The sequence below is a fragment of the Suillus clintonianus genome, assembly GCF_016758775.1.
Source record: "Suillus clintonianus strain FC179 chromosome Unknown DEU56scaffold_7, whole genome shotgun sequence".
In the NCBI taxonomy this organism is placed as follows: Eukaryota; Fungi; Basidiomycota; class Agaricomycetes; order Boletales; family Suillaceae; genus Suillus; species Suillus clintonianus.
Genome location: NW_024539231.1, coordinates 783,345 through 803,888, shown reverse-complemented (window position 1 = coordinate 803,888; position 20,544 = coordinate 783,345). Strand labels below are relative to the sequence as shown.

The window sequence follows — 20,544 nt, the reverse complement described above, 5'->3', positions numbered from 1 at the left end:
GGCAGGCTCGGAGAATCGGGGCAAACAACGCGTCAATAAAGATTGCGTGTTCACGTGACCTACTTATCACTGATTGCCTTGTCGACATCAACTTCATCATTCGCCACGATGACAGAGATGACTGACGTATCCTGTCCGCTACCCAGTGAACAAGAGAATGCAGATCAGGCCAAAGGAAATCCTACTCTTGACTCGTCGACCTTTATTCCACCAGTTCCACTGGCATACCCCAGCATTATCATAGAATTCTGCGACCGAGTACGCAGTACTTGTTGTAAAAGCTTACTGATCAGCTTATTGTGATAAATGTACTATCCAGTGTCGATGGTAAGTGGCATGAGTGCTGCTAACTTTCAGATTCATTCATCCCTTGCAGGCTCCACCGAGCAACCTGGGTTTCCACAGAATTGTTTCTTACATTTCCGCCTCCAGCCTTGAAGGCAATATCAATCATTCCTCTGAATTCTGAGGAAACTGGAGGTCGTTTCAGGGTCTGGCTCAACCTCGAAGGCAGTCCCCCCCAGTTGATGTGGGACAGGAAGATCGAGGGTGGTTTCCCGGAGCTGAAAGGTCTGGTTAGTTCAAGTTTCGATCTATGCGTGTATAAGATCATCACTTAATGCCCTATCAGAAACAGCGCATCCGCGACCACGTACAACCTGGCAAATCGTTGGGTCATTCGGACAAAAAGAGTGAATAACGTGTCCAATATCCCTTGTCGAAGCAGTTTGTGAATAAGAAACGGTGCAATACTACGTCACAATACATATACTATAGAGTGATCATTCGAGCGTAACTCTAATGTAAATTATAGTGAGAATTGGTGTCGTTGAATAAGTCCGTGTCGCGAGAATTATGTGCTTTGTTCTTCGCCACACTCGTGGGCGGCAGGAAACCTTTGGGACTCACTGAGCTCGATTAAATTCGCGCCTACCGGACCGTTCTCTCTTCTTCTCAATCAACCATGAGCACTGAGCGGCTCGAAAAGCTCATTAATCAATGCAAAAGTAACGGTTGGTATCACGCCTTGACAATTCCAGGTACCAGAACTCACAGTGTCCACAGACGTTGACCAGAAGGTTGATGCCGTTACAAAACTGCAAGCAGAGTTCGAGTCGGGCATCGAAGTACGTGCCCAGTTACCTGTTCAATGAGCTGCGTGTCATTGACTGCTGTCTATTTAGATCACCGAACCAGAGCCAGTCATCTCTGCTCTCAAAGCATGTCTTCGTATCTCAAATCAACATCTAACGACCGCCACGCTCTCTGCGCTCCCTCCTCTCCTCCCGTTGATAGTATCGCGCAATACCGTTGTCGCGAACGGAAGCGTACACCCACTATCAGCATCGTCCTCCACATCGTCCACTGCCGGAGCGTCGCATGACTTGATGGTTCTCCGCCAGCTTATGAACGCGTTCCTTCCCGCTCCTGGCATTATCGAGCGTCTCGGTGATACTCGCGAAAAGGCTCGTGATAAGGCGCGTGAAACGCTGGTTATACTCGGTGGACTGGCGTTCAGGGCTGCTTCAAAGATGAAGGATGGCAAGGGGGGTCCCGAAACGCCATTTGCGATATTCGAACGTTTCTTTAGAGACAATGGCTTTGGAAGCAAGGTTGCCAGAGTCCGAGAACAAGTAAGTAAGATCTTACGAGCAGGTATGACGGCCTCTCACTCTCTACCGTAGTCATTACTAGCCCTCGTGCATATCCGCCGAACTCACCATCTTTTTCCTCTTCGACCATACCTTTCACTACTAGTGGACACTTTGGAAGACACGGATGGTAATGTTCGCGCATGCGCGACGCCTTCCGTTATTGAGCTCTTCACGGGACCTGGCGTGACAGACGCTGCTCGCTCAGACCTCAAGAAGGAACTGACGAAGAAGGGAGTACGCAAAGCAATGGTCGATAATATCCAGTCACAGCTTATGCATTCCAGTCGTTCTACTGGAGCAAGCACACCCCAGAGCGAGGGCTCCGCGGGCAGTGGAGAGCCCCTCGCAAAGAAGGAGTATGTTCCTCCAAGCATGATGCTGCAACAGAATCGCCGGCCAACGGTTGGCGCGGCATCCGGAGCTACTCCTGGTATGACCAGGGCAACAAGTCAAGGGAATGCGAGAGAAATTCCGAGGCCAGCAAGTCGAGCCGCAGTTGCCTCTCCGCCTTTGTCACAACCTTCAAGTGAAGCAGCTAGCACAATTGAACCTGCTTTTGTATGCCCTGCTTTGATATCACACCTCGTTATCTGACCAACGATTATAGGTTGCATCCAGTCGCGATCTGGAAAACGAATTTCTAACATTTGCAAAATCATTCGAGGTACTGTCAACACCCTTGAAAACTTGGCCAACCTTCTTAACTTGCAACATAGGGGAAGGAAACAGAACACAACTGGGCTGCCCGCGAACGTGCCATTCAGCGTGTCCGTGGTATGCTCTCCGGAAACATCCATATCAGATATCCTGATGTATTCCTCCAATGCCTAAAAGACGGATTTATGCAGTTCTCCCTGAAAACAGTAAGCATCCCCAACTTACCAAGCACTTCGTACACACCGCTCACCTTTGTTTCAGCTCGTCAGTTTGCGGACAACGGTTTCTGCGAACACCTGCTCCCTTTATGCCGAGCTTGCCATTGCGTTGGGCCTAGGGATCGACCCGTTTTGTGAAATGTTGTATACGAATTTGCTCCGAATGGCAGGATTTACCAAGAAAATCGCTGCTCAACAGTCCCAGCGCTCGCTCTCGGTCATAATGGAGCATGCTTCAGCACATCCCCGGGTTCTTCTCTCCCTCCTTTGGAACACTCTGCAAGAAAAGACAGTCCAATCTCGATCATTCGCAGTATCTCACATCACCCACTATATCCAGATACACGGAACACGGGCAAAATTGTATATAGAGGCGAATGGTGGTTTGGAGATCCTCGAGAAGTCAATGAAGAAAGCTTTGGCTGATCCCAATGCTGCTGTTAGGGAAACGGCCCGCAGTGCGTTTTGGGTATTCGACGGTGTCTGGCATGACAGGGCAACTGTAATTCTCGAGTCTCTTGACCTCACAGCACGCAAACAGCTGGAGAAGGTATGCCCGGACCCTGAAGTTATTGCCAATTTTCCTGCAACTGCACCAACTACACCAAGTCTCAAGAAGAGCAGTGTTGCTGCCGCGATTGCCGCCAGTCGCGCCAAGGCGAAAGCCATTGCAACTGCGCCCCCTACCCTGAGACATCAAGCCACGTCCTCATCGCACGCGACGCGTGCGACATCACCTCCAGCAAGGAGGGTTGTCTCGCCAATAAGCCCTACGGTTAAACTCTCAAATGGGCGCAGCTCGCCATCGCCAGTTTCGAGGTCCTCGCTGTCCCCTCGTTCATCTTTTTCTCCCCTGACGCCCTCAAAATCACGCGTCCTGGGTGGTACCATGCCTCGTTCTGTCAGTTCTAGCGCGGTACTGGCGTCTCATTCACGCTCCTCTACCGATTCATCGTTGTCTTCCAGCCCCGAAGCAAACCGACGTCGAGGATCCTCTCCCCTTGTCCCGCCCATCTCTCCTAGCCGCTTATCTACCACCCGTAAGACTATGCAGCCGCCTCTTTCTAGTTCCTACCACGAATCACCAACCCCTCGGCGTCATGCGCCCCCTGTGCCCCCAGTTCCAGTCCCGGTTCGCCAGTCAACTACAATGCCTGATATCAATGATGAGGAATCGCTCTTACTGGCAACCGTTATACCCATACCCGACGACAGTGACTCTGAGATGGATGATGACTCTGTCAATCTCATGTCTTTTTCGACTCCCTACAAGGTGTATCCTCCGGCACCCAGTCAACAACGCTCGTTCTCTCCGCGCTCGGATCGCTCAACGCCTTACACTAGTACTGATGCATTGTCGAACGGAAAATCTTCAGAGCCAGCACCTGTCGAGGACGCTCTTATAGCTCGAGCAGAGCAAGCGCAGAGTGCTGCGGAGCGGTTGCTGGAGCTGAACGACCCCGATGGTGAGGATAACCAACACTCCACAATTCCTCCGTCGCTGCTACTTGGTAGCGGTTCTGCGACGCCAAAACCCAAGGCGCAAAATGCGCCAGCGATAATACGAAGCCTGGCTCCTCCTGTGACTCCTGAAAACCGAACCGCAGCTATCTTCCGCCAGGCAGCGCTATTCAAGAATAGTCCTGCGAACATCAGAGCTGCAGACAACCTCGTTAAGCCAGTTCAAGACCAGGTGCATGAGACTGGTTGGTGGTTGAAACGCACGTCCAGTGGGTTGTCATTATTTACGAATCCTTGCTATTTTCTGACTTTTGGTTCCATGAACACAGCCCTTGGTCATGCCACACCCCTCAGAGCAACTGCAGCTGATGACCGAGTACAAGAACTCAACGACTATATTACCGCATTGGAGAGCGATCAAACCGACATTCGAGTTCTCCAGAAGTTGGCATTGTTGTGCAGCAGCAATCCCATATCTGAAATGACGTCTCCCCTGAGTCCTGGACTAGGGCTTCCTTCCACTGTTTCACCTTTCCTTGGCATTAGTCGCTCTCTTCCTCCCTTGGTCCCTGATATATGGACGAAGGACAAGAGTTTTGAACGGCTATTCAATGCTCTGATCAAGTTCCTTGATCCTTCAAGGGTGCGCCAGCTTTTTTGTTGCCATCATGATCGACTGAAACCTCATTCGACATATTTGAATAGGATGCCGAGCAACTTGAATACGGCCTCATAGTTCTCTGGGAATTGCTGAGCAGCCAAGCACCATTCGTGGAAGGTCGAGAAGCTGACATATTCGCGACTCTGTTTACCGTGCGGTACTGTAATGCTATTGATGTAAATTCCATCCCTTCTAGTGTCCTCTTGTGCTCACGATAGTTTCAGGTTCTCGAGGCGACTAAAACAATCCGCGATGCCCTTGCAACACGCATTGAACCCGTTTACGGTCTAACTACAATGCACGGCAGCCTGCGGGCATTTCTGGCCGAGCCTTCGTCAGATGCAAGTGCCAAAGATGCATCACACGCCTTTGGACTAATCGCCGTGGGCAAATTCATCATGCGCTTGCCCGCTGAAGTACTTGAAGAGGAGCTTCCGCGCTTAAAATCTACCTTGATGACAGCGTTAAACGACACCACTCTTGTCATTCGTGAAGCAGTGTACGCCACTATAATCGCTGCACAGCTTGTGCTCCGCGACGAGACTCATCTCTTCACGTTGCTCGACGGTCTCGATGACAACAAGAAGAACTTGCTCACGTACTACTTTGACAAGCACGACGCAAGGGACCTTGGCGTGAATGGCAACGGCGTTGGAATGATGAAGCTGGAGGGTCAGATGGGGAGGTTGGATAAGCTGATGAATACCCCGCAGAAAGGCCGTGCATCGGAGTGAATGCACGGTATTCTATGATATGCTTATGCTCAGTGATTGATATGTTTCGCAATTACCACACTCATTGATATGTCTATGGTTTCGTCGTGGCTATTTTTGTGCTGTTTGATTTGTATTGCTGGCGTATTTATCACATTCATTTTCTATTCCACACAGCGCCAGTCTTGTTTATATTACACCTCATATGCTGCGTAATAAATTCTTCTATGGATTGAGTGGAGCAGGAAATACTATCGCAGCAGCAAGTCTAGCGTCGAAGAGCCATTTTCCATAGGAAGAAACCTATGCCTGATAGCATTCCGCCGACGTGACCTGCTGTATCCGTTCGCGTTTTCTGCAACATTGTTCAATTGTCTGAATAGTACAAAGAGTTATGAAGTCAACTCACGGCATCTGTTACACTCCTATACACATCAAACGCGAGGATCCCGGGCAGGAACGCCCATGCAGGACAAGGGACGACGAAGAAAATTAAAAATGTCGTCCTTGGGAATGCGCAGGCGTAAAACGCGACGGTTGCCAGTATCGCGCCTATACAACGTTTCAATGGACGAAGAGGAAGGAATAGGCGAGGACAGACCACTAGCACCGTGCGAAGACATGTTGGAGTCATGCTTGTAGAAACGGTTCCACACGAGACTCATCATGCTGGATGCGATGCCACCTTGTCTTTCGTTAGTGGACATCACTGTGTGAGGTGTGGAGGAATACCGAGAAAGTAGAGGCCCAAAAAACGCGAGTTCCCGAGGACTTGCATGACGCCAGGGGCCATGAAGTAGAATGAAAGGCCATTGAACAATGCGTGCTCTATGTCTTGATGGGAGAAGCACGAGGTAATGAGCGTCCACCTGCCCGATGAATCAGACAAGGTCCGAAGTAATTAACCCAATAAGACGCACACGCGACCGGAGGTGATGTTCTCCCAATTCACCAAAAAGTTGTTCCGGAGGAAGATGTAGAGTGTGGGGTCGCGAGTGGTTTGCTGTGGATGACGGTCAGTCGTGCCCTATACCTTGATGACAGCACAGCGCCTACGAACGTATGTGGACTTGGCGCCTTGCCAGAGAAGAAAAACGCCAGCGTTTATTGCGATGATGGCGACGAATATGACGTTTCCGTTGATTGAATCTAGGCGGTTTGGCCTGCGAGGTGGGGGACGGGAGGAAGCAAACCTGAAACGAAGCACGTCTCTATGAGTTGCATTACGCAGCTGCGTACGAGCAAATTGAAGGAAGAACGCAGGGAGTGAACTGATAGTCGATGGTACAGTCGTGGCGGGGGTGTGGATGATTCGCACAGGGAACGACGAGAACGGTCTCGGTTGAGGAGTCGAATTAAATTGGGAAAGGGTGTTGTGAGCCAGGCGACTGTTGCATTTTGATTGCTTGTTGAAAGTGCGTTGAAAGACATGCAAGCCCCTTCTCGACATCATGCCATGGAGCAAGTTCGGAAGAGTGCGCATGTTGACCGCAACGTCAAAGCTGATGAAATTTCATTGATCGTAAACAACATTGTCAGTCCTGACTAGCGCGCAGTTGCTAGCCGAATGTCTCATCATCTCTTCCTGCTCTCTCCGTCTGATACACCAATATACAGTTTAACGCACTATTCTACTAAGCTGCCGCAGCCAACATCCTCGTCTCTTTCATCAAACTTGCCTACATGGTCTACTTCGGCGTTCGCGGGCACGCTTACGGCGTTGTCGGGAGCCTCTAGTGCTACGCAGTCTCATCATGTCCAAGGGGGCAGTGTGAGGATGGGCGGAGGGCAAGATCGACATGTGATCCAGATGATTGCGAACGCAAGTCTGGATGTTATTGAAGATGTCATGCGAAAGGAAAGCGCCATGTAAGTTATTGAATTCCTTAGATATCATTATGCTCCACTGATGACAGTGGCAGGTATCTGAAATCTGTAGATAAATTCAATGAATGGACGGTGTCTGCGTTCATCACTCCAGGCAGTATGATGTTTCCCTATTCCCCTTCCCTGGTTTTATGCTCATCCTCACGTCAGACATGAAATTCATACTACTGCACGAGACGAAGAATGATGATGGGATTCGGTCCTTCTTTCACGATGTCTGGGAATTGTACCTCAAGGTGAGCCAGCAGCGTCTGGTTTGTTATGGAGGGGGGCTGACTGGTTTGGTAGACAATGTTAAACCCATTCCACACGGCACATTCTCCGATACGCAGCATTGTGTTTGATACACGTGTTCGGGCCAGTGCGAAAAAGTACCTTTGACATCAGCCGTAAGCACCTGGAGAGAGGGCCTCCGGCTGTCCAAGTGTGGGGAACAAGACAATAACCTTCATGCACGTGTTGTTGAAACGGTTATTGTAGAACACCCGAAAGGATGACTGGAAATGTATTTTACACTGCAATTATGGTGCATCACGGAGATCCAGTAGGATCCAGTTCGTGGTCAATTCAAGTAAGAGTGACAACGAGGCTGTGGAAGATGTGCTCGACGTTGACGACGATATCAAACCTATAGGGGGTGCCAGGGGGAATGAAAGACACTGCCACTTTGTTTGACGCTTAACGATTTGATCTTTATGAGCTGGCTTGCTCTGTTCTCTTCCGAGTCCAGGTTCTCTCCGCTTTGCTTTGCTCTGGTTTCCCTTTCTCTTTCATCGTCCACAGCATCCTTCTCCTTGTTACACTTTAAAAATCATCTAAAAATCCTATAAAACAGTATCTTTTATTTTCTTCAATTCAGCCGGTCCACACATATTATAATCATCGAGCTCGTCACTTGTCGCAGCTACCACAGACCTCCAGCTGCCTGACTCACTTTTTTGTCTCTTTAAAGAGACCCATTTTATACCTCAACTGCTCGTACGTCCACTGCTTTCATGTTGCCCACCTTCTCCCTAACTCTCCTCTAGTTGTAACATTTCATCCTCTATCAACAACATAATCTGCCTTTTTCAATAATTCTTTCAGTGTCGTTTTAGTATCAAGGCCATTGTCCAACACGCGCTCTCTACGCAATCTTCCCATTTTTCATTCAACCATGGCCGCAACGCACTCCAACAACCGTGCCTCTCTTCTCAACGGCCTTCGTACCGGAGGCGTGCGTTCTACTTCCATGTCTGTTCCTCATACTGCCGCTCTGGGCGGTTCATTCAACGTCCAACGTTTTGCGTCCAACTCTCATTCTCCTTTCGCAGAGGAGGATGATATGGATGAAGTTGCCGAGCTTTTCTCTCAGAGCATGTACATCAACAATCAGGCCCGTCCCCTTACTGCCGCAGTAGATGGTCCAAACAACCGCTTCGTACAGCAGCAAATGGCTGCTCAGAGTGCCCTCAATCCAAACAGTGTTCCATTTTACCCCTCCTATTCTCAGGGGATGCAGCCACAAAGCGCTAGCGACGTTCAGTTGCATGCGTATCAGCAGATGCAGATGATGCAATTGGAGATTGCGCGGTTACAGGTTTGTTGTATTATTTCATATTTCACACGCCTTCTGACGACGATCATCCATGCCTCTAGTCTGAACAGGCCCAACGTAATGCTCGTGCTCAAGCTATCCTCATTCAGCACGCTTTGCGTCAGCAGATGCAGAACAGGAGTGTCAGCGTTACAAATCCTCCTGCCACTGCCGGTCCCCTTGAAACAAGTTTTGATATCCGTCCTGTTAGCGGCTCCCCGCCTGCGCGGCGTCCTAGTCAGGCTGAGCTTCTCAAAGCTCAGCTCGGAGTCCAAACTCCTCCACTGGAAGATCAAGTGTCAATGACGGCCGCACTTGGGGGACGAGTCGGCGCTCGTGTCACCTCTAGTGTCGCATTCCCGAGTATTCCCGAGACTCCGCTTAGGGGATCATCTCCTCCCGGTCAGACCACCGTGATTAGTGGTGGTACTTCACTCGGTAATTCCCTGCCCAACGGAAATGGACACACAATCAAAGATAGCACGCCTTCCAAGTCAGATGTTGCTGTGTCTTGGCGTCGCGGAAGCACTACAAATTCAGTTTTGAATGGCCTCCGCACCGTGTCTGCTGTCTCCCCAAGCGTCAAAATTACACCACCTCCTGGTGAACGTATCTCACCTCCTCCTGGCACTACGTCAGCCAACAAGGTGCGCCCGCGCCCTTTGAGCTTTACAGCACCTCTTTCGCGCACGCTTCCCGCTGTTGTCCTGGACTCTGGCAGTGAACACGACGATGCTTACTCAACTTCGAGTTCTGCATCGCTCTCCAACCCCACTACCCCTCACTCAGCATCTTCTTTGGACACATCGCCACTCTCGCCACGCGAGGAAGCAGCCAAGAAGTTGTACGAGGGGCTGGGAATGGGACGTCCTATCTTATCTCCTGCGCCCGTTCCCGTCGCGCATAAATTTATCGGCCCTTTCAGACAGCCTCGTGGTCCTCCTTCCGGTGCTGATGAATTAGGACCCAAGAACTTTGCCACGCGTGTGCGCCGCAAGGCCATCGGCGGCCTTGGTGTTCTCATGGGTGCTCGCGAGCGCAGGGAAGCAATCGAGGCATACTAAACACCCTCGCTTCGGCCTACTTCAACAACCAATTCTTCGTGATGACTCGTCTCTTTGACTTCATACATTCCACTCTTTACGACAAAACCAACAACTGCCTTGTGTGTTAAACCTGGAGCTTTTTGGTTGGAACGAACATGTTAGTGCTAGCGCTTGTTCAACCCAGCCCTTCCTTTCATTTCATTTCACTTTTTTTTTACGTTCGACTTTATCTATTACTCCCCGGCGAGTGTGTTTTAGCTAGTGTGCGCGCTTTTGATGCGGTTGCCTAGTAGTAGCCATTCTTCATTCCACCTTCTTAGTTAGGGATTGGGCTTTGGTGCTAGTGGGAGTTGAGCTTCCACAAGTGCACGTTGCGTCTACTCTAGCTTGCCGTTGTTTCATACTTGTACCAGTTGTTCATTTGAGCCGTTGTGCGAATGCGTATGTGCTCCTTTGTAAAGCTTTGGGTAAAGTAAGGATTGATCAAGATGACAGTTTGAGTGGGTGACTCGGCCATACGATGAAAGGCGCAAAATGCATTGCAGGTATAACCATGGCATTCCTGCGGCTGCGGACATGTAATTACATTCTGCGATAACAACCTAACATACATTTTAGGACAAAAACGAGGACCGCGGTGTAGGCTAACTTGAAGTAGCTGCATTTTCGCAGCCACGATGTGCCTTACCAGCAGCGAACTCCTCATATATGGCAAGCCTATTTACACCTCTGCCCCACAATAGGCTTACCGTGCTCCTGAGAAAGCGTATCAGCAAAAGCCAGCACTGGAACACGAAGCAATTACCTCCCACTCTTCTCTGCTAATCCACAGTTGATGGAAAGTGCCGAGACTCGCCAGAATACTTCCCCCTAGCCAACCACCATACCTCCGCTCGATGGGGTTCCCAGGAGCATGAATCTTGACCTGCAGACAGCACCTTAAGATCGATGGAATAGGTTTAAAAGCATTTCACTCACGTGGGGGAAATTCCTTGATAGCTCTGCCTCCAAGCGATCAGCGAAACCAGGGAACAGGCTACCTCCGCCAGTAAGAACTACATTTCCCATGAGAACTTGCCGCAGATCTGGGTCACAGGCGCGAAGAGACTCTGAAAGCAACGTAGGGATGTTCTTCGGGAGATTTGGATTTTGCGCCTGCAGAGAGTGAGCAACTTTGAGATCGATTCGGCATGGACACGTACCACTAGTTGCGGTGAGTGGAAGAAGAACTGCTCGCCAACCTGGTATCGCTCCGGTCCGAAGTACGTGTTGTAACCTGTTGGGAACTCGTACTGGCGTGCTGGACGAGAAGCCGCAGCTCTGCGATCTACAATGAGAAAGATCGCAAAGATGCGCGAAGTCGACTTACTGGTCGTTCCATCCCTGATCAAGAACGCCAGCAACGCTCTGTATCCACTCTTCAACTTCACGACTCTCGCACCAAACCCTCCAGCTTTCAGTCGTTCCATGTATACGGTCTTCACGGAGAGTAAACTTTGGTGGTGCACCGGGCTCGACAGGCTGAATTATGTCGCATTTATGAAATCAGCCATTCGAGCATGATAAACAACGCACCAGTTTGTTGGCGATGAGCTGGTGAGGGAGAAGTTCAATACCCCTACGCGTCGGTGCGGGGTTACTTAGGATGTGTCGTGCATGGGCTTGGACAAGTTTAGGTAGTGCAGACGAAACCAAACCTGCGATATGTGAGAATGAGAAAGGCAAGATACTATCAACGCACCCTTTCGTAGCACAAAGCCATCGACTACTGGGGTGATGCTGGCCATTGCATGCCCAACGTCAATTACTAGTGCTGAGCCCTTCCCTGCTGCAAAACTACTCCAAGTTATTAGCGCCACTCAGGCAAGCGAATCAGATCTTACGCATTCAAAACGCCAGTATTGGCAATATAAAAGGCAGGAACATGGAACTCCTCAAACATGATCTCTGCCATTCTTTCTCTATTTGCGGGTGTGTTCCAAGCTGGCTCGGTCACGAGGATGGGATGTTCTGAAGGATTGACTCGCATAACGTCGACCAGCGCATGCGAAATTAAAGCAGGAACCGGATTGAAGTCAAAAACTACATAGTTTAGATGTCAATGCCATTCATGAACGAAGTGTAAAATTACTTACTCAACGCATCCCGCACAGGGTTCCCAATTTCCATACCCTCTCTCCAGATCGAAGGGCCATTCTGCCCAAGGAAAAGCTTCGCGTCACTCGGGGGTTTTGTTGGCTCGCCATTTTCTGGTGCGGTTTCGTCCATTTGCACGTCGCCATCTGCTGCCCCTGCAGTCGCCTTATAGCCATAAAACGACGGGATAATGGCCTTGGGGATATCATCCCCGGCGTACCCTGCGCGTACGGATGAGGAGCCTATATCAAGAACCAAAGCAGACACTTCATCTGTGTAAAACGTGTCAAAATCATGATCTTCATGTCCAGCGACGATTACTGACCTCCTCCGTAGTTGACCATCGCGGTTTATGCTAAACGATATGCCCGATCCAGATCTAACAAACATCTAGTGGTCACGTGACTTTGACCAAAAAATGAGATGGTAAAAAGATATCCTTCACTTGAGAAACTCCCCTAGTATCGTCTTTGTCCCTTTCCTAGAAAGATGGCGGTCACCGGTCTGGGGAAAGCGCGGAACAAGCGTAAGCAGGAGGAGTATGAAGAGGTCGAGAAAGGTCCTTTTGCTGAGGCCGTGGATTTGGAGATGCAGAGCGAAGAAGAAGCAGAGGATGAGGACCGAGAAGGGGACGACGCGTCGGACGATGGAGACGTAGATGATTTCCCAGAAATTGATGCTGCCAGTGACAGCGAGGAAGAAAGTGAGGAAGAAGAAGAAGAGGAAGATACAGATGACCTCGACGAAGAAGACGCCCTTGATGAAAACTCTGACGCCGACTCAGACTTGCATATATTCCCAAAATCTAAAGTGGTGGTTTCCGACATCACTGGCCAAACAAAAGTTGTATACCCAGAGATCGATCCTGACTACGATTCGGACTCCTCCACAGAAGATGTGAGTGGGGTCTAGCTTTTCGCATTCATCCTTGTAATGTAACAATCCACAGGATCCTAACCGCGTTGGTAACATACCAATGCATTGGTACGACGACCTACCTCACTTAGGCTACAACATAAATGGCAAAAGAGTGTTGCGTCCAGCCAAAGGCGATGAACTCGATAAATTCCTTCAAACAGTAGACGATCCAACTTCATGGTACGCAATGTTTTCCTTCCAGTCAGGTCATACGCTAATGTGTCGCAGGACGACTGCTTTTGACCAAAATGCCCAAATGGACAAACCGTTGTCCGCTGAGGAATTAGACATTATCCGCAGATTGCAGACTGGAGAAAACCCTGATGCCGAATACGACCCATATGAACCCACCGTTGAATGGTTCACGGGTAAAGGCAAAGAAGAAGTCATGCCTCTCTCATCGGCTCCAGAACCAAAACGCAGATGGCTACCAAGTAAATGGGAGAAGCAAAAAGTATGATTTTTCCCGAGTTGCGTGCTACATTGCCTTATCACATTCTTTCTAGATCATGAAGATTGTTCGTGCCATCCGGCAGGGTCGAATCGTGGGATCTAAGCATACTGCAGCGGACAAAAAGCAGCAATTCTATGCTATATGGAACGAGCCACCATCTAATCAACCGCCTCCGTTGCCGGCACCCAAACCAAAGCTTCCTACGAATTCTGAATCCTACAATCCCCCCGAAGAATACTTGCCAACTGAAGAGGAGCGGAAGCAGTGGGAGAATACTGAAGCCGACGAACGTGAACGAGACTACCTCCCGAACAAGTATCTTGCACTTCGTCTGGTTCCCGCATACGACCGATTCATCAAGCAGCGTTTCAATCGCCAGCTTGATCTATATCTTGCACCACGGATACAGAGGGTAAAGCTTAATATCGACCCCAACAGCCTGCTACCCAAACTCCCAAGCCCGAGTAGCCTACGGCCGTTCCCCAACTACAAGTCACTGCAATTTAGGCATACTAAAGCACGAGTTAGGTGTCTGAGCATAAGTCCTGATGGCGCTTGGGTGGCTAGTGGTGACGAGAGCGGAGTGATTAGCCTTTGGGAGGTTAACGTGGGGCGAGAGGTTAAGCGTTGGAACCTGAGCAGCAAAGTTGGCGCCATTGAATGGTGCCCAAGACTTGACGCTTGTTACTTCGTCGCCGGAACGTGAGTATTAGCTCGTCACGATGACCGCATTACTGACAAGCGCCCCAGGGAGGAAAAACTACATTTCTTCATACCCCCGAATATTTCCTCTGCCATGTTGACCGTGACGCAGTCAACCTTGGCACCCGCAACTCTTCCCCCTGCTACTCAGTCATCAATTAAATGGGTATCGTCATCCGGAGCTGCCGAAGACGGACCCATCTTGACCATCGAATTACCAAGCGCGTCTGGACTATCACGACAGTTGACTTGGCACAGAAAAGGAGATTATCTAGCTTCAGTCTGTAAGCAAACGATTTTGCGAGTACTATCAAACGCTGATGGGCTCTCATTCATAGCCAGCAGTGAGACTCAAGGTAGTGTTTGGATGCATCAAATCTCGCGCCGACACTCGCAGGCACCGTTCAAAAAAATCAAGGGTGCTGTCCAGATGGTGTTGTTCCATCCTACGAAGCCCCACTTTTTCGTTGCGGTACGTGTTCAACTTGCCGAGCTCCTCGCTGTGCTCATTCCAATGTATCAGACCCAACGTTATGTCAGACTGTATAATCTGGCTGAGCAGAAACTGCTGAAAACTCTCATGCCTGGCATCAAATGGATATCGTCTATGGACGTACATCCGTCCGGCGACCATGTCATTGTCGGCGGCTATGACCGAAAGCTGTGCTGGTTCGATCTAGAGCTAAGCGAAAAACCATACAAAGTTCTTCGGTAAGTTATTCGTCTCAATTCAAAGTCGGCCATTAATTTCGGCGACTTGCTATCAGTTATCACACAAGAGCCATTCGATCACTCCATTTCCACCCAACCTACCCTCTCTTTGCGTCTTCATCCGACGACGGCTCGATCCAAATTTTCCACGCAAGGGTCTACAGTGATCTTATGACGGATCCGCTAATTGTCCCTCTCAAGATATTGCGCGGCCATGATGTCCAAGAGGGACTTGGTGTACTCGAAATCAAGTGGGTCAACAAGCAGCCATGGTTGGTTAGCGCAGGGGCGGACGGGAGTGTGTCGCTGTGGTGTAGTTGAAGATCAGCCCTTTGTCTGAGTTTTGACTACAAAATAACCCCCTTTGTTGAGTTCGAATTTTCAAAGTGATGTGGCTGTGAACCTGAGCATAACTGACGTGGGCATCAAACCGCCACGATATGTCACCAGAACGGGGCATAGTAGGGTGACACTGACCAGTGACATGGGTAATGCGGTGTGTTGCTCAATGTCAATTTTTTTTCCTATAACGTATCTCTCATTTTGAATCTGCGGCAGGATCTCCAACGTCCGCCGAGTGTATGAGCCGCTCGTGGAAATCGACAGACTAACTAGACATCACCTAGTAGAGAATCATCGATCATCACCCGCTACTGCTACTGAGACTACTAGTCGCGGCTCCTATCCAGCAGCTCATTGCAAGTATATTGATTGTCGGAAGTCTGTCCCATATTTGCACACTCCGAGGACCAAATTCGGTAGTTCCCAATCCCCTCGTTCAGTGGAAACGATCATGCTCACTGGACAACCAAGCAAGAATACCATCAATGAGTCGTCGCACTTTCACCTCTGGTGTTCACGGCCGCATCTGGTACCTTGGTGATATTGTGGCAACCCCGCTGCTAGACAAAGACGCTGACATGCTCAGTCATGACAACATGAATTATCATAGCCCCGTACAAGGAAATTTACCTCTGCTCCTGATGCGTGCTAGGGAGGTACGTAACAGTTCTATGGACACTTTTTTTTCGCTGCGACCGAAAGAGATCTCGACGCCACGTCGATCAGGACTGAATGTTGAATACCTCGTCTAGGAAGTATGTATATATATCCGATGGAGCACTCCAAGAGACTCAATTTGCTCTTCACTACTTGCTCCCTCAATTCACTGTCTTCCTTACTGCCACTCGTTATATCGTCCCAAGCTAATCACAATGGTTAATTGGACAAACCCGAAGGAAAGAGAGGCAGACGGCAGTGAGTATCTCACTAAATTTCCAGTAAATTTCTGACTCTAATCATTGTGCCCTTGTAGTCGCTTTCACAAAGGCAGTTTATGTCCTGTTTGGGATTTACATATGGGAAATCTGTACGACTGGCAGTTTTGAGTTATCCATCTTCTTGGGTAGGCGCAGGCTGGCATGGCCTTTGGTACGTCTCTCTCTCACATTTATGATCATGACTGACCATAGCGGTCACAGAGTACGTATATCAATCGTCGGCAATTTCCTGATGCTTATGTGGTCTAAAGCTTTCTTCTTTCTGTGCCGTTACAGCATGCTCTTTGCTTTCATTGGATTGTAAGCAGCTTGCTTATCCCCTTGTATTACTGACTCAAGTTACCCCTAGGATCATCTTCAACAATGTATTCACGAAGGTAACATCGCGTTTGTCGCAAACATAAAGTAACTCACACCAGGACTCGGTTAGATTGATTGCAATGTGTGTGCTGTTTCCCACATGCGTACTCCAGCTGACATTACTGACCATTCTGAAGGCTCTGTACACGTTCACTTCCGTGAGCTGGTGGAAATATCATAACATCGATTGAAACTAATATGATACTCGCAGATCGCAGGCAATTTGACAATTCTCAGTGCCTCCACTTCGCTGATGACCAGGACGTAAGTATTGTCTCGCTTTACATCATTTAGTTGAAGTCATTGATCTTACCTTCGAAGCATGGCGCTTTGGGAGTGGAAACGCTGGGCAGTTCTGTCAATGCTTGCCCTTTCGTTTGGGCAGTGGGCGATCCTAATTCGCACTATGACGGTCGTGCAAACATCATGGGATCACCAGGCTAGGGCTTGCGTGGTTTTGAGGACAAATCACATCCTCCTGAACCTGAACTACGTCTACAGTCAGTGACTCAAGTTCTCCGCTGTATTTCGAAGCTCATTCGGCGTCTACCAGCCATAACATTTGACTTCGTGATTTTGGTGATGACACTATTCGCTCTGGGAAAGCGTTTCAGGCATGAGGATCTTTCACGCTTTCTCGTTCGCGATGGCTTGGTTTACTTCCTCATCACATCGACCTGCAACACCATTCCAGCCGTAGGTGTTCTTCTCGGATATGCTGCCACCGAAGTTGACATAGACACAGGTCTTAACTGCTCTCAACCTCAACGGTGAGCCAGTCATGTTTCAATGTTTTTTAGAATTAAGCCTGACTCGTATTTCAACTCTTAGATGAAATGAATGTGTGAGTGACTTCAATTACGATCAATTTTCACGGGCTAAAACAATTGTTGAATTGAACTGAACTAGCATCGCGATGGTAAATTTCATGACTGCTTTACTTTTCTGAACTCAATTCTCTATTTCAGGTGCCCGCTGCTACAGTCTCGTATGTGCTTTATTTTATTCTCATGGCTACTTTTTATAACGTTGCTTAGAGCGATTGCTGCCTGTCGTGTGTTCATTCGCCTCGATGCATATAAGAATAGCAACAGCGAAAAAGTTCGCAATAACTCGTTGGTTAATCACGATTCCGCCTCTCCCTTTAGCCCTGGAAGTCCTATTTCACCGCCGGGTCTCGTCAGCTTCTTGCCCTTGCCCAGTCATAAGACTATGACACCGGGGAGTCGCGCCACTATAGGCACTATGACGACGCATGTGTTAGGGTATGTACTTGTTCAAAAGCAAATTCAGAAGGTTGATCATAATGCGTCGCAGCTCATCACAATCGGCCAGGAGCAAATCACCTTACGAGCGCGACAGCGACCCCACTTTGATCGACTAAGACTCAAGGTATCCTGGTCCTTACGAGGACAGGCGTTCAACCACTCGATTTTCACGGTATCTCCGCTTTGGCTCAGTTGTTTGGATGGACAGTGCTTTTGTTACCGTTTTTTTTTCCATAGTTTGGAGGTCGTAATTTGTAAATGTATGTCTGTAATCAAGTTACCTTGCTCGCAAAAGTTTCCCTTTGTCTCCTATAGTCAGGCCTTGATAGAAAACAGCCGAGGGCGTCTCTGAAATGGCCGGTCTTGGCGCAAGTCTGCATAGACTTTAGGTCTGTGGTCTGGGCACAGGTCTGGGCACAGGTGGCGATGTTCAGACGGAGTTTGAAGATACCGGCGCCCCCCCCGAGCAATGGCTGACCGTCATCACACGCCTACCCCGCCAGTCACATCACGCCTACCCCGCCTCCGCCAGGCGCTGCGTACCAACGCACGGGCCATGGACATCAGGTCCCTGTTTTCTGCCATGCAGCAACATGATCAGCTTGCCATCATGCCATTTCTCGATCTCACCACCTTTCTCCGGTGTGCCAGCCTTCTCAAAGATGATATCTTACAATCTCAGCCACACACTGTGTCTGTCCTCATCGCACCCGACGTACTACCCCCCTCTGTCAACGAGTTTCTGGCTGAAAGATTCGCTTTCTCTGAGGACACTGTTGATGTCCTATGGGATATCGTCAAGGATCTCGTTTGGATGTTACCCACAGCTGGAGAGGCCGCCGACGAGGAGGAGGAAATATTCAGATTGTATGGCCACAAGCGAGGGATCAGCAAGTCCATCATTCGTTGTATGTTGCCTTGACACTCACAGATCTTATAGCGAAGCACACTCTCTACCCTCCAGTCAAGACATGCATCAATCCAGATTGTAATGCCTGGCGAAACAATTCTCTATTGAAGAAAGAAGAGCAACGACGCGTAGTGGTGTTTACCCATGCACAGGGCGCTCATCCTGCTTGGTCTATTCACTTGAAGTGTCGAGGTAAGTGTTCGTGCCCTCGATATATTGAACTATTGTTAACTTACAGTCATTTTTCAGTGTGTCACATGAATTATCACCACAATTACAGCGTCAAGGATGGAACCAGGACTTATTATGATGGTATACCATCCTATCTACAAGTTGCCGAACATCAATTCATTCAGCTTGAGCTCGCGATGAGCTGGATGGACCTCATGCAGATTCCGTGAGTGCGCACCAGCATCCTTCCTTTCTCTCTGACCGTTTTATTCAGTGTCTCAGCCATGAATTGTGCGCGTGTCTACGATATCGGTCAGTCTCGTCGAGCTCCCAATTGCAATGTCAACTGGCAATTTGGGAGCTCGCTGACAACGGAGGAGGTGTGGGACTCCTTCACCCTCCTCGCGTTGCTCGATGACCACCACCGGACCGGGATTCATCTACGGGTTCCCCATGGAGGAGATCAAAAGGACCGTTTCACGCATGCCATGCGCGAGCGCACTGAGCGCATCATTACCCATGGACAAGAGGAACTTCAGCACGCCTGTGACGGCTGCCTGCGGGTGTTCGAAGCGCCTGATGGGACACTCAGCCGCACCGAAGTCGTGGTCACTGACGGCGTCACTGTGGGGCATCCATGCTGTGCAGTCCCACGATGCACCAACCCCCTCGCAAATACTCGTCATCAGTACTGCACCATAGACCCCACACACAAGCGTCTGGAGGTGATATGCGCCGTGGAGGGATGCAATCGGCCTGTGACTCGCGACAGTCAGTCCGGAAAGCTTCGCAAGGCATGCGACGACCCCATCCACCTTCAAATGGAGGTTCTCAATGTTGAATCCATGCGAAGCGGCAAGAGTCGGACACGACGTCAGAAACTCGCAAAGTCTGGTGATGCCATCACCTCCATTGACAACCTCCCCATCCAAGATGGAGATGAGTGGTACGAGCACGATGGACACACCGGAGACACTCGCCTTGTGCAACCGGCGGTGACAATTTCCACCGGAGTCGATGACGAAGAAGATCGTGCCTGCGAGGCAAAGGAAACACAAGGCAAGCTCAAGGCAATCTTCCGACGCCAACGGACGAACAACGAACAGCTCGTTGTTCGTCCTTGTGGGATAATCAACGCGCGCAGTACTATGTACCATCACGAGGCAGTATCAAATGTCCTAGTAAGTGTTCTAGCTTGTTCCGTCTTCCATCTTACTGATGTTGCATAGCTGCTTATCGAGCAGATATACTCCCTTCCACGCGCACGGAAACCACAGCACCTAATCTACAACTCCAACTGCAATGCCCTCCGCGAAGTCAGGAGCCGTCAGATCAAATTTTTCGATGGCGTCGGCATGTGCGTTGACGCATTTCATCACCGGACAAAGCATAAGGCAAGTGACACTTTGTGTCGCGAGCACTGCGACATGAAGGCTTATCCAGAGTTGTTGGATGAGGATGGTGGATACTACTTTAACTCTTCAATTGCAGAGCAGATCAATGTGTGGTTTGGCGCCTTCCATAACATTTGTCGCGAGATGACACCAGTTAAGTACGAGTTCTTTTTAGATGAGATGATCATTCGGTGCAACCGTGTTACTCTAGCTACCCTACACACACAGGGTAAAAGGCCCCATCATCCATGTACTTAAATTGTCGTCGTGAATATATTTGTCTCCTCATGCTGTTCCACCATTCAATCCCGCCTTTCCTGCCAAAGCACTCCCTGCAGCCATCGCCGAACATATCAGGTAACGCCT

At 49.5% G+C, this 20,544-nt stretch overlaps 10 protein-coding genes across 10 annotated transcripts; 8 read left to right on the top strand and 2 right to left on the bottom strand.

Moving 5' to 3' along the window:
• The first annotated feature begins 77 nt into the window (after window positions 1–77).
• DEU56DRAFT_850038 (Rdx family-domain-containing protein) lies at window positions 78–847 on the top strand. The gene is made up of 4 exons (XM_041355173.1): window positions 78–258; window positions 320–327; window positions 377–575; window positions 632–847. Exons 1-4 carry the CDS (start codon window positions 109–111, stop codon window positions 698–700), a joined length of 426 nt encoding a protein of 141 aa, XP_041213597.1. The 5' UTR covers window positions 78–108; the 3' UTR covers window positions 701–847.
• On the top strand, window positions 848–5,538 carry DEU56DRAFT_879821 (clasp N terminal-domain-containing protein). Its single transcript, XM_041356074.1, has 10 exons — window positions 848–1,013; window positions 1,066–1,127; window positions 1,185–1,634; window positions 1,686–2,213; window positions 2,263–2,319; window positions 2,372–2,518; window positions 2,574–4,260; window positions 4,321–4,634; window positions 4,697–4,828; window positions 4,877–5,538. Exons 1-10 carry the CDS (start codon window positions 965–967, stop codon window positions 5,384–5,386), a joined length of 3,936 nt encoding a protein of 1,311 aa, XP_041213596.1. The 5' UTR covers window positions 848–964; the 3' UTR covers window positions 5,387–5,538.
• DEU56DRAFT_777071 (uncharacterized protein) lies at window positions 5,539–6,852 on the bottom strand. The gene is made up of 6 exons (XM_041351750.1): window positions 6,426–6,852; window positions 6,286–6,368; window positions 6,098–6,234; window positions 5,967–6,050; window positions 5,775–5,917; window positions 5,539–5,720 (listed from the first exon to the last, which is right to left on the bottom strand). Exons 1-6 carry the CDS (start codon window positions 6,846–6,848, stop codon window positions 5,634–5,636), a joined length of 957 nt encoding a protein of 318 aa, XP_041213595.1. The 5' UTR covers window positions 6,849–6,852; the 3' UTR covers window positions 5,539–5,633.
• Window positions 6,853–6,932: 80 nt separating this feature from the next.
• On the top strand, window positions 6,933–7,633 carry DEU56DRAFT_868931 (Sedlin; the record flags this gene model as incomplete). Its single annotated transcript, XM_041355525.1, has 4 exons — window positions 6,933–7,234; window positions 7,288–7,349; window positions 7,403–7,488; window positions 7,541–7,633. The coding sequence occupies 4 exons, from the start codon at window positions 6,933–6,935 to the stop codon at window positions 7,631–7,633; spliced, it is 543 nt and encodes a 180-aa protein (XP_041213594.1).
• Window positions 7,634–8,408: 775 nt separating this feature from the next.
• Window positions 8,409–9,892, top strand: DEU56DRAFT_752218 (uncharacterized protein; the record flags this gene model as incomplete). The annotated part of the gene is made up of 2 exons (XM_041349615.1): window positions 8,409–8,831; window positions 8,891–9,892. 2 exons carry the CDS (start codon window positions 8,409–8,411, stop codon window positions 9,890–9,892), a joined length of 1,425 nt encoding a protein of 474 aa, XP_041213593.1.
• A 485-nt stretch (window positions 9,893–10,377) lies between these two features.
• DEU56DRAFT_777063 (actin family) lies at window positions 10,378–12,443 on the bottom strand. The gene is made up of 10 exons (XM_041351749.1): window positions 12,336–12,443; window positions 12,010–12,282; window positions 11,758–11,956; window positions 11,616–11,710; window positions 11,450–11,571; window positions 11,244–11,395; window positions 11,077–11,194; window positions 10,853–11,029; window positions 10,680–10,799; window positions 10,378–10,630 (listed from the first exon to the last, which is right to left on the bottom strand). The coding sequence occupies exons 1-10, from the start codon at window positions 12,352–12,354 to the stop codon at window positions 10,592–10,594; spliced, it is 1,314 nt and encodes a 437-aa protein (XP_041213592.1). The 5' UTR covers window positions 12,355–12,443; the 3' UTR covers window positions 10,378–10,591.
• An 18-nt stretch (window positions 12,444–12,461) lies between these two features.
• On the top strand, window positions 12,462–15,191 carry DEU56DRAFT_850019 (BOP1NT-domain-containing protein). Its single transcript, XM_041355172.1, has 8 exons — window positions 12,462–12,907; window positions 12,960–13,108; window positions 13,157–13,382; window positions 13,435–14,084; window positions 14,133–14,368; window positions 14,423–14,556; window positions 14,608–14,795; window positions 14,852–15,191. The coding sequence occupies exons 1-8, from the start codon at window positions 12,500–12,502 to the stop codon at window positions 15,114–15,116; spliced, it is 2,256 nt and encodes a 751-aa protein (XP_041213591.1). The 5' UTR covers window positions 12,462–12,499; the 3' UTR covers window positions 15,117–15,191.
• An 818-nt stretch (window positions 15,192–16,009) lies between these two features.
• On the top strand, window positions 16,010–17,209 carry DEU56DRAFT_879802 (uncharacterized protein; the record flags this gene model as incomplete). The annotated part of the gene is made up of 9 exons (XM_041356073.1): window positions 16,010–16,052; window positions 16,111–16,230; window positions 16,327–16,375; window positions 16,425–16,452; window positions 16,506–16,517; window positions 16,573–16,593; window positions 16,647–16,699; window positions 16,757–16,935; window positions 16,989–17,209. 9 exons carry the CDS (start codon window positions 16,010–16,012, stop codon window positions 17,207–17,209), a joined length of 726 nt encoding a protein of 241 aa, XP_041213590.1.
• Window positions 17,210–17,403: 194 nt separating this feature from the next.
• On the top strand, window positions 17,404–18,083 carry DEU56DRAFT_777060 (uncharacterized protein). The gene is made up of 2 exons (XM_041351748.1): window positions 17,404–17,700; window positions 17,753–18,083. Exons 1-2 carry the CDS (start codon window positions 17,426–17,428, stop codon window positions 17,817–17,819), a joined length of 342 nt encoding a protein of 113 aa, XP_041213589.1. The 5' UTR covers window positions 17,404–17,425; the 3' UTR covers window positions 17,820–18,083.
• A 176-nt stretch (window positions 18,084–18,259) lies between these two features.
• On the top strand, window positions 18,260–20,436 carry DEU56DRAFT_850012 (uncharacterized protein; the record flags this gene model as incomplete). The annotated part of the gene is made up of 5 exons (XM_041355171.1): window positions 18,260–18,608; window positions 18,644–18,805; window positions 18,863–19,010; window positions 19,059–19,965; window positions 20,014–20,436. 5 exons carry the CDS (start codon window positions 18,260–18,262, stop codon window positions 20,434–20,436), a joined length of 1,989 nt encoding a protein of 662 aa, XP_041213588.1.
• Between the last annotated feature and the right edge of the window lie 108 nt (window positions 20,437–20,544).

Coding starts and splice junctions, on each gene's coding strand:
- DEU56DRAFT_777071 (XM_041351750.1), bottom strand. CDS start 6,848: ATGCGCACTCTTCCGAACTTGCTCCATGGCATGATGTCGAGAAGGGGC. Junction 6,369..6,425: donor AAGGCGCCAAGTCCACATAC/GTTCGTAGGCGC, acceptor CGTCATCCACAG/CAAACCACTCGCGACCCCAC. Junction 6,235..6,285: donor AACATCACCTCCGGTCGCGT/GTGCGTCTTATT, acceptor TTCATCGGGCAG/GTGGACGCTCATTACCTCGT.
- DEU56DRAFT_879821 (XM_041356074.1), top strand. CDS start 965: ATGAGCACTGAGCGGCTCGAAAAGCTCATTAATCAATGCAAAAGTAAC. Junction 4,635..4,696: donor AGTTCCTTGATCCTTCAAGG/GTGCGCCAGCTT, acceptor ATATTTGAATAG/GATGCCGAGCAACTTGAATA. Junction 4,829..4,876: donor GGTACTGTAATGCTATTGAT/GTAAATTCCATC, acceptor CGATAGTTTCAG/GTTCTCGAGGCGACTAAAAC.
- DEU56DRAFT_777060 (XM_041351748.1), top strand. CDS start 17,426: ATGTGCTTTATTTTATTCTCATGGCTACTTTTTATAACGTTGCTTAGA. Junction 17,701..17,752: donor ATGACGACGCATGTGTTAGG/GTATGTACTTGT, acceptor AATGCGTCGCAG/CTCATCACAATCGGCCAGGA.
- DEU56DRAFT_777063 (XM_041351749.1), bottom strand. Junction 11,711..11,757: donor AATACTGGCGTTTTGAATGC/GTAAGATCTGAT, acceptor AACTTGGAGTAG/TTTTGCAGCAGGGAAGGGCT. Junction 10,631..10,679: donor TTAGCAGAGAAGAGTGGGAG/GTAATTGCTTCG, acceptor ACGCTTTCTCAG/GAGCACGGTAAGCCTATTGT.
- DEU56DRAFT_850038 (XM_041355173.1), top strand. CDS start 109: ATGACAGAGATGACTGACGTATCCTGTCCGCTACCCAGTGAACAAGAG. Junction 576..631: donor TCCCGGAGCTGAAAGGTCTG/GTTAGTTCAAGT, acceptor ATGCCCTATCAG/AAACAGCGCATCCGCGACCA.
- DEU56DRAFT_850019 (XM_041355172.1), top strand. CDS start 12,500: ATGGCGGTCACCGGTCTGGGGAAAGCGCGGAACAAGCGTAAGCAGGAG. Junction 13,109..13,156: donor GTAGACGATCCAACTTCATG/GTACGCAATGTT, acceptor AATGTGTCGCAG/GACGACTGCTTTTGACCAAA. Junction 13,383..13,434: donor GTAAATGGGAGAAGCAAAAA/GTATGATTTTTC, acceptor CATTCTTTCTAG/ATCATGAAGATTGTTCGTGC.